The sequence below is a fragment of the Oncorhynchus masou genome, chromosome 30, assembly GCF_036934945.1.
Source record: "Oncorhynchus masou masou isolate Uvic2021 chromosome 30, UVic_Omas_1.1, whole genome shotgun sequence".
NCBI lineage: Eukaryota > Metazoa > Chordata > Actinopteri > Salmoniformes > Salmonidae > Oncorhynchus > Oncorhynchus masou.
Window position 1 is genome coordinate 34,317,417 of NC_088241.1, and position 10,888 is coordinate 34,328,304.

Genomic DNA, 10,888 nt, shown 5'->3' on the forward strand with positions numbered 1-10,888 from the left:
ACACAACACTAAACAATACATGAATTGCACTATAACAGTGCCAAACGGTGCCCACACACTGTTAGGGCCTACATAAAGCTGTCCCAACAACAGAGTTTCAACAGCAGTCCCAACACCTTACCACTGCGACACATGGCTATCAGCGGAGCCTTGTAAACAGCGAAACAGTTAATTCAGCCTCATTTACTGCCTTTAAAAAAAGCTAGCTAATATGGCTGACTTGCTTAAACAAATGTGGTTTCTACTGACAATTGAGATGTACAAACTATGGCATAAGGGAACGACAAGTGGGTAAGAGGATATCCGTTATTTCGATTAAGACATTAATGAGAGCTAGGACGGACGTAGTCAATATAACTATTTGTTCAGCACTTTTGAAATGTACAGCGACAGGATTCAGAACATGGCCCGTTCATACAGTATTCTCCCTGTACACCAAGTCAGAACCATAGGATAAATAAAGGAGGCATATAAGCAGACAATGAAAGACAATGAAAGCTATTACAATATTCAATGATAAAATTTCTCTAAAACAGTGTGTACCACCAAGTCAGAAAAGTAGGCAAAATTATGATGGGAAAAGGGACCAAATTATTAGGTTGAGGCACATGGGCTACTAACAGCTTACTACACAACATACACAGTATTACGTTCTTAGCTACAGTATACATATCTCCCTGGCATATTACATAATTCATACAGCAGTATACAAGACAACTTTGTACTCACCTTGTTGTGCTGTGCTCACTTGAACAGGAAGGTGTTCCGGCGGTCCTTTGTGGGAAAATTTTGACATCAAAGTCTGGCATTCTCTAGATGTAATGTGCTTTCAAGACAACTGGAAACTCTGAGAAAAACAAGGTTGAATCATGATGACGTCAGTGATCTTCAGGTCAGAGCTCCAGAAAGAGGCCTGAGTTCCCGACTTGCAATTCTGAGTTGGATGACCATTCAAAACGTATTTTCCCAGTCGAGTTCCCTAGTTGTCTTGAACTCACTGCCGTCGGAGATTTCCCAGTTGTTTTGAGCGCAGCAGAAGTCATGCTGGGTTGACAACATGGCCACTGTTCCATGTTTATCCTTTCAAGTTTGGAAGAGAGACCCTTAAATCCAAACTTGGACCACACGCTCAATCCACTGAATAGCAGGCTAGTGATTTCTTTGCAATGCTTGCAGTTAGCTACTGATTCCTTCCAAAGCACTCATTGTTGAATTTGCGACTTACAACTTATGTAATGTTTATATCCAATGGCCAATGAGCACCGATACGTTTTATCTATAATTTCTCTTAATTATTTCTCTTCATGTGACAAGGATTGAAAAGGATTTGCCAGTAGCTTTCTAGCTAAGATTTTGAAAGTACGATGTTGACATGGTCAGTCCAATCAAAGCTATTGTAGATATAATGTGATTTGACGTCATTTTATCTGTGGCCAATGACCTTGAGCCATCTTGGATGGGCAATTCTAATTTAACTCTATGGCAGCACCCAAGGGGAAAGCTCTCCCCGTAGATTTTGTGGTGACGTAGTGTCTCCATGAGTGACAGAACACTGAGCCAATCAAGGCGCAACTAGAGAACATTACCAACCCCTACACTACGTATTTTCCGCTGGCTGCCCCACCTCCACAGAAAGCACTGAGCTAGGATGAAACACCTGCATTTTGGAGCTGCCTTACTCAAGGAAGCAAAAGAGACCAAGTTGTATGCGGCTTTATTAACCTTAATGATTTATTTTACATTGTTTTCAAACTGATATGTGACACATACTACCAAAATAACATGCAAAACAGGCTAAATAAATAAATACTAGGTGGGGCTCCAAAGTCTGCGCCACAGGCCCTGAATGACGGGTCGCCACTGGCATGAGACGAAGGAATGTGTAGCATCGGGGAAAGCAGTGGTATGTGTTAATTGTAGGTAGGCTGGACAATAGAATGAGTCAAAAATTCACACAAGGCTGAAAAACAGGAGTCACAAATCACAAAGGCTGAATAACAGCAAAAGAACATCACTAGCGCGAGGCCATAGCAAATGACCTGAAACTAACCTTCGCTGAGCCTCTTCTGAGTGGAGTGATGCTTAGAATTCCATTTCGCCTACATGGCACAGAAAAGCATAGCCCTTTTTATTTTACCACTACAATCTGTTCTTAGGACGAAACAGAAAAAAAACTACTCGTGTTGGAAGTAATCATCTGCACCTCAATGGTGTCAACTGTGCTTATGTCTGCGTAATGAGTAAGTAGGGAAAAAATGAAAACTTCTATTTATTTTCTAATGATCGATGACAACCGTGCTCGCTGCCCAGATTTACGTAATTACAAATGGTGTCCGAGTTGAAAAAAATCTAAATATGCACATTGTGAGATATTTGGCAAAATAGACCGGCATGCATCTCCATAGGAAAACAATGGGCGGAGCTCAGGGTATCCAAGGGCAAAAGGTATTTTAGGGCTAGCATTTGATGACAACCGAGCTCGCTGCCCAGACTTACATCATTAGAAAGAGGAGATTCTCCTGATTAAAATAGTATCTGACTTGAAAAGATCTAAATGTACACATTTTGAGAAATTTGGCGAAATAGACAAGACATGTCCGTGTAGAATTTCAATGGGGCATCCTCAGAGCTCCAATAGTAATGTATAATTTCTGATTTTTGAAAGGCTAGTGTTTGATGACCACAGAGCTCGACATCAATTCTGAGTTATTTGGCGAAATACAGACATTGCCATTGTATTGGGGAAATAGGGATGTCTAAAAAGTGCAGTCTTTTATTCAACCAGCTCACTATTTATCTGCTACCATTTGCCTTTTTTGTGTTCAACATTTTGTAACTTCACTTTTCATTATTCACATGTCTAATTATCTGATATCATGGCAGGCAGGCAGGAAAGCAAAGGCTCTTAAGATCTACCAGATTTATATATATCAATCTAATTTCCAGTGTCTGTGTCTAGGTTTATATCAAAGGTGAATCAAAAAGTTACTACATCCATTTTTTGGATCCAGGTCCATTTTTTTTAACCTATTAATTAATGATATCTACCCATTGATTCAGAAAATATAACTTATAAATACTAACTGTAAAGCCTCTAAACATGGTTGTAAGTGATAAAATGAACTAACAAATATTTTATATTTAGCAATTCTGAGTAATTACTACTTCAGTAAGAATTACTTTACACTTATTCGATGATCTCATATTGACACTTACGCCCCTATCTAAGCCTACTGCCTTTGCTTACATTAACCCTCAAATTCAACGGATAGGGACGTCCCAAGTATGCCGATTAGCAAGGACCAAAGGGCACCTCAATGGGAAATTTCCCGCACGGAACGATTGCTCGAGTCGAAAATGATGCGTTTCATTAGCATGCAATATAACCAATTTATATAGCAATATAACAAAACTTCCCCATGGAGTAAAATTGATGGTCGACCATATCCCGAGTAGCTTAGATATAGGGTTTTACAACCATCCAAAGATATCTGCAATCTATCATATAGTCAGGGCGCCTTTTTCATTCTTAGCCAGACATATACAGGCATATTTATTCATGCTCATGGTTAGGAGGATTTGGTGCATTTCAATGTTCGGAAAACAACAAAGAACATGAACACCGGATAACACAATAAAACCTAAAAACAATATAAGGTTAAATAAAAAATCTGAGGCAAATCAGAAAATAAAAGCAAAGAAAACGCATAACATAAATAAACTATCTAAACCTGCCCTGAGTACCCTAACTCGTGTAATGAAACAAAAAACGATGCAAAAAAAAACAAAAAAAAGCCTACCATTGCCGTGACAATTAAGATGACGCCGGTCACTGCTTTAAAGTGTGTGATTGGGTTGCGAGTGCCTCAGAAATAATATATTAGTCCTAAATTAAATGAGACCATCGTTTTCATGCTCCAAAACCCGATTTGTTTCCTTAACTACATGTTTAGTGGTAGCATCCGGGGTAGAATGGAGCACACGGCAAACCTTACTTCATACCGATACTCCCTAACTTTGATGATCAGTTCCCACATCCTCCTGATAAAGTCGTGAGGAGAATCGCCTTGAGCTACGTTGTTTGTTCCAATGTGTACAATCAATAGCAAATGGTACAACTGTTGATGTGTTGCTCGCTCCAGAGTTGTGCCAGGGTGCACCCAACACTGTGCATCAGGCAATGCAAGTTTCGAAGCATACAATCTGCAAGGACACAAACACTGTATCCTGTTGGGGAAAACATGAAGGTCATTCAAAAGGAACGGCTAGGTTGAGATTACATAAAACAAATACTTGACTACATACCTGCACCGGCTCCTCTGGAGATAACGCGTCAGCGCCAGGCCTCTCTAAAGCCAATAGGAACTTGGGGGGCGTATCTCTGGTTTTGTATTCTATAAAATGTCGGTTTGAAGTGTAATATTGCGGACAATGGACCTGATCTGACAGCTCAGAGCTTCTACTCGTTTCTGTCCATAAAAACAAATGCATTGGTGGAAGAAGCAAGGAAGGAGGGTGTTGTCAAGCAAGGCACCCCCTGAAGCTAAATGCCCTAAGGTTTTTTATCAGAACAGGCATTGATTAATTTCACCTTTTTCTTTTCCCGACATGAGTTTGTTGTGTTTATTAAATTATAGCTCTGTGCAGGGGGAGAGGGGTGGAAGTGCTAAGGAATGCATTCACATATATCTACACACTTTTATACACACATACATTTATTATTATTATAAATATTTTTTTTTAGGTCAGTTTCAGCATTAAGGACATGGGTGTATCTGTGGTCCATTTGGCCTGTCCCACAGCTTCCTTCAGTGATTGGTTGTGAGTGGCTCTGTTGATGAACTTCTGGCCAATGATTGACTATCTATTGTTGATTGATGTGAGTCCAGATATGCTGTGAACGTGGTGATTGATAATGTATCTTGGTTTTCTGTAAGCCATTTTTATTGCCATGTTTTGGATGATCTGTAGCCGATTCGTCTGCTGTGGTGAAGCTGTTATCCAGGCTGGTAGGGCGTATCCAAAGAGAGATTGGGTGTAGCTGATGTAGACTTTCAGCACTGTCTAAGGTGAGGCACCATGTTTTCTTCCGCACAGCATTTTTAGGTGGTTAAGTATTTTTCGTCCCTCTCGCTCTCTATGTTCACTATATGGGTTATCCAGTGCATGTTCTTCTGGAAAGTGACTCCAAGGAATTTTGCTTATTTTTCTATTTTTATTGTTTCACTGTAGAGTTTGAGATCTGTGGGCTTCCTGTTTTTTTTGCTGGTGCTTCTTGTAAAGAGGACACATTGAGTCTTTTGTGGGTTCAGTTTTACTCACCACATGTTAGACCATGTCTCGATCATTTCAATAGACTTCTGGAGGTTATTTTGCAGCAAGTTGAGGACATTTGGAGCTGGAACTGTAGCAGAGGTCATCGGCAAACTGTGAGACTTGGCCTATGGTGGGTGGAGGGTAATAAATATCTGATATGTAGAGTAGAAAAAGTGGTGGGCTTAGAACTGCCCCCTGTGGGACACTTGCTGTACAGCTACCCTATATACCCTACATTATGCAAAATGAATGCCACGGGCCAATCGGCTATTGACTACACACTATAACTGACAGCCCCCCAGCTTCCCCACCCCTTTGTTCTCACGGAAAAACTCCTGCACGCACTTTTGTCTGGCCCTTTCCACACTGCTAATGCAAGACAAGGGACTGAAAAAGCATTTAAACAGATTACTGTGAATTACTATGATGATTCATGTTCATTATCTATGTTCATGCTCATGTTTTGAAATGATACTTGATTAATATTTCAATAACTATTATCAATAATCCTGAACATTAATTCAGTCAACTGGTCGGGAAACGTATTATCCCATTACGTTCATTGTCAAATTCATCAACCAACATGATCTAGCCACTCTGCCTTCTCGCACAAGAAGCCAGCTCAACAAGCCCCGCCAAAAGCTCCTGCTGTCAGTTGCAGCGACCAGCTCTGCCTTCTTGCGCAAGCAAAGGGCATGTTGAGGTAAATTTGTTATCTGCGAGGGTTGCATGATGTAATGTTTCGAGGGCTGTCTTTTGTGTTTTCTATTACGGTTCTATGAGATATTAAGATGTTTACATATTGCATGTATATTAGAGTTGAGGTTTGCGCATCTGACAAGTGATTATTTGGCCGGGCTTCAATACCTGCTTTTTTTCTCTCTCTAAATTCAAAAGACCACCTACCCCTTTCGATGCGTAGAACGAATGTGGGTGGGACTAGGTCTTCATAAGGGTGCTAATTTTAAGAAATTCACAAAAGCTCTGAGGAAGGCAGTGAGGCCGATACGTAAGCTTATTAAAGATCAGTGATATTATAAAGAGAGGTGGGCGGTTTCCTTTTTCCTTATTTTTTTCTCTCTCCCAAAACCAATACGATATATGTATAACTGTAAAGTAATGAATGACCACTTTAGAAAATCATGGGACATATAGTCTTTTGTTGCATGCTATTTTATGTCAATCAAGGTTAGGTTTAGGGTTAGAAAAATGGTGACCAATACAGCTATATGTAACCGATGTGAAATGGCTAGCTAGTTAGCGGTGGTGCGCGCTAATAGCGTTTTAATCTGTGACTTCACTCCTCTAAGACCTTGAAGTAGTTGTTCCCCTTGCTCTGCAAGTGGTGAGATGGGTAACGATGCTTCAAGGGTGACTGTTGTCTGTGTGCAGAGGATCCCTGGTTCAAGCCCAGGTTGGGGCGAGGAGAGGGACGGAAGCAATACTGTTGTTACATATAGGTGCATTGTGTTACAAGTCAGGGTTGGGATTCAGGGTTAGGGCTAAAATAGGTTATACCAAGGGTTAGGGGTTTCAAAGTAAAAAAAAAAACAGTATGGGTTTATAAGCGCTCTTGCTCCGCCCTGTGGCCTTCTGTGGGTACTGCATAACTCATTCGTGACACTTGTTGGGTTCATAATCTGAGGTAGCAACTGCGTCAGATCTACAGATCAAGGAACTGGACCTGTCCATTTGGTTTGCAACTCAGTGAACCTGCGCAGCATTCGCTCAATTTGATGCCTACAAACAAACAGATTTCGGTGCATATCAAATTATCCAGCAGCCATTTAGAAACAACAAATCGTAAAAAACCTCGGTCTTAATTAAAACATGTATTCGGGAGAACAGGGACATGCATTTTGTTCAGGTTTACACCTTTTTCTGGAAAACTGTTTAACCATGACCATAAAAAGTTTGATGGCTTTGCACGAGCCATCAATAAAGCAGTGGGTCACACTAACGTGTTCCCAGGCGAAAAGTGGGCGTGCAATAAACTCGTTTTTATCAGAAAAAAGCGTTGTTAAAAATCTCATGTGTCCAGTTTATTGTAGGGGTGCCCATGGGGCTGGGAATCAGAAATGTCCGGTTCGAGAGAGGCAGGTTTAGGTTTCCAGTGTTAGAGTAGTGCATAAATTGTCGTATGCTGCAGTATAAGGGCGTATACACCCGTTTCGTAGGTGGCAGAAATGCAACATTTATTGGATGCCAACCGCTGTGAAACCTAATCGAAGAAGAAGTATGTGACGTCAGCTCTATGTTGCTTCCGGGTTTGCTTTATTTTCCCTGACGTTCAGGTAGATTCTTTGTTGTTTTGAGTTATTGGATATTTATTTCAAAATGAACCGTATTTTCGGCCGAGGAAAACCGAAGGGACCACCACCAAATCTCACAGACTGCATAGGGAATGTAAGTATATATGGAAATAACTTACAGAGTAGTGTCAATGACAAACAAAATAAGTTGGCTTGCTGGCTAGCTAGCTAACTAACTGAATGACAGCTGATTGTTCTAGCAACAATGGGAGAAAGTTGTGACAGCTCATTGAAGACCTATAGCTCATAAAATACTCTTTAGCTACTTAATGTTATCGTGAAAGTTAGTTTGATTCACGTTTTAACAGTGTCCAAGTGACTTAGCTAGCTAATTAGCTAGATGACCAATCGTCAATAGGGAGTTCAGTAGGGTGATGCTGGTTTCCAATGTACTGTAAAAAAAAGTGTTGCTCCAACCAGTTTTATGTTTGACCAAATCAGGTGTTAAGCTAGTGCTATTGACTGTAAAAATTGACTGAAGGAAAATATAACATTGATTAAAAAAACAACAACATTATAATTACCAGTACATGTATTCAAATAACTTCTTCTGTTACCAACATACAAAGATTCTTGACTCTTACAAGATCATTGAAATATGAAAACAGTCTACATGGTTAACTTGTGCCCGTTCTTTCTCTCTTAAGGTTGACTCGCGAGCGGAATCTATTGACAAGAAGATTGCCAGACTAGATGTTGAACTGGTTAAGTACAAGGATCAGATGAAGAAGATGAGAGATGGCCCTTCAAAAGTAAGATTTAACCCTACCCTGAGTGAAGCAGATGATGAGCTGTGATAGTAGACAGATATGTTTACCTAAGTCATTCTATTACACGTGTAGGCTAATGCTGTTCTTGAACAAAACAATACACAAGTATGGCCCCACTTGTTCTCAGCAGTATCTAGCTCGGTCTGATGTCACGTGAATTGTTTCCTGTTAATGGTTTCCTGTTAATGTTTTCATCAGAACATGGTCAAGCAGAAGGCGATGAGGGTACTGAAGCAGAAAAGAATGTGAGTAACTTATGGAGTCTGTCAACACACCAATAACCTCAAATCAATCAGGACACATATCACATTAACCTAATGAACCACATCAAGTAGCAGTAAACGTCATGATATGAGCGCATAAAAACATCTGTATTGATCATTTCAATCTTGTTTTTCAGGTACGAGGGCCAGAGAGACAACCTCACACAGCAGTCCTTCAACATGGAACAGGCTAACTACACAATCCAAACTCTCAAAGACACAAAAACAACAGTAAGGGGCCACAGTAATGTACTGACTGTAGCACTTAGTCACAATTTACTGTAGTTGTCATGCCAGGCTGTTCTCTGGGTTAAAAATCTCAGATTTTGCATTATAGGTTGATGCCATGAAAATTGGAGCCAAAGAGATGAAGGCGGCCTACAAGAACGTGAAGATCGATCAAATTGAGGTATTTGTCTTTTTCGAGTCCTGATACACTACAACACCATTTGGTGGTCTAACGTAGAAGTGCAGTAGTTTTACTACAGACTCTTGTCTTGAAAGACTCAACATATTTCAGCCATCTGATCTGGGTCATAATTCATCCGGGTAACGTGAATGGCCTATTGTGATTGAGAGATGTTTGGGCCAAGAGTTCCATGTTTTCCTGATGCAGGATCTCCAAGACCAGCTGGAGGACATGATGGAGGACGCCAACGAGGTGCAGGAGGCGATGAGCAGAAGCTACGGGACGCCAGAGATCGATGATGATGACCTGGAAGCAGGTCAGTGCTGTAAGAGTATGACACAGCCACAAGGGAGACAGTACACGGTTGGTGTTGCTCCAGTACAAGATAGGGCTATATTAGAACATTGCTGTAGGTCAATACTTCATCATTTCCCGCCGCACAACAGAGTTTTGTTTTTTATTTTATTTCACCTTTTATTTAACCAGGTAGGCTAGTTGAGAACAAGTTCTCATTTACAACTGCGACCTGGCCAAGGTAAAGAGCTGTTTACTTCAGCACAGTGATACAACAGCAGTCAATGCAGTCCTTATGTCAATAGACTGCATGTAATAACTGCGCATCAATGGCTGTGTGCGTGTGATCCCAGAGCTGGATGCCCTGGGAGATGAGCTCCTGCTTGATGATGACAGCTCCTACCTGGATGAGGCCAGCACTGCCCCCTCCATCCCAGAGGGAATACCCAGTGACAGGGCACCAAACCGGGTACATATCTCTCTCTCTCTGACCACAGTATTCATGTTTACCCAGTTTAGTCTTGAATAATTCACTGGGGCATTATGTTAAAAATCAATCACAACTGACACTGTTTCGTCAATACAGAAGACGGATGCATTGTTCGAAGGGTTAATTTTTGTTTTTAGGACATTACATTGGATGAAGACACATTCTGCACCCATTTAGATATATAACTGGAGTTTCCTACAAAATTGTCATTTATTGTCTGTTTTACAGGATGGAGTTCTGGTGGATGAATTTGGCCTGCCACAGATCCCTGCTACATAATGGATGGACAGTAGGCAGAAACCAATGGCAACACTCCCAACTTTTTTTTATTTTTATGTATAGCCTTTTTACAACATATACACTGAGTATACCAAATATTAGGAACACCTTCCTAATATTGAATTGCGTGCCCCCTCCACATACCCAATCCCCCCCCAAAATAAATAATTCTTCAACCTGTCTCCTCCCCTTCATCTACACAGATCAATAAGGGATCATAGCTTTCACCTGGATTCACCTGGTCAGTCTGTCATGGAAAGAGGCTGCTTTTTGTATACTCAGTGTATATCCGACTGACATGCATTACATGGTGGTGGACAGAGAAAAACAACTTGCCTTGATTGAATAACTGATATCAAAAATCAATAGTGATGCTTGGCTATGTTCAAAATTATTGTTCTTTGTATGAACAAATGTACTTTTTCCCCCTCCAAGGTGATTCTTGGTATTTAGATGTTCTAACTTTCTACTGCAGCACTGTATTGCCAACTACCAATAAATATACATGTATTATATATTTCAAATTGTGGTGGTCCATCATGGTGGATTAAAGTAGAGAAGACTAAGTAATTTCACTATACAATAGAACACTAGTAGTGTGTAGAATTACAATTACTCAAAAGCTATAAATACATGATTTCTTGACTTTATGCTTTCTCTTCAGGTAGAAATGTTGGACAATGTGGCACTTTGAGATGACAAAAACAGTGCCCAAACTGTATAGCGCACAGTGTTATAGTTGTATGACGGCAACA

The 10,888-nt window shown here is 40.5% G+C and overlaps 1 protein-coding gene across 1 annotated transcript; it reads left to right on the forward strand.

Moving 5' to 3' along the window:
- The first annotated feature begins 7,551 nt into the window (after window positions 1-7,551).
- On the forward strand, window positions 7,552-10,650 carry LOC135522566 (charged multivesicular body protein 5-like). The gene is made up of 8 exons (XM_064948948.1): window positions 7,552-7,722; window positions 8,276-8,380; window positions 8,597-8,643; window positions 8,799-8,892; window positions 8,999-9,070; window positions 9,278-9,386; window positions 9,718-9,833; window positions 10,083-10,650. The coding sequence occupies exons 1-8, from the start codon at window positions 7,654-7,656 to the stop codon at window positions 10,131-10,133; spliced, it is 663 nt and encodes a 220-aa protein (XP_064805020.1). The 5' UTR covers window positions 7,552-7,653; the 3' UTR covers window positions 10,134-10,650.
- Window positions 10,651-10,888: the final 238 nt, after the last annotated feature.

Coding starts and splice junctions, on each gene's coding strand:
- LOC135522566 (XM_064948948.1), top strand. CDS start 7,654: ATGAACCGTATTTTCGGCCGAGGAAAACCGAAGGGACCACCACCAAAT. Junction 8,644..8,798: donor GTACTGAAGCAGAAAAGAAT/GTGAGTAACTTA, acceptor CTTGTTTTTCAG/GTACGAGGGCCAGAGAGACA. Junction 8,893..8,998: donor TCAAAGACACAAAAACAACA/GTAAGGGGCCAC, acceptor TTTGCATTATAG/GTTGATGCCATGAAAATTGG.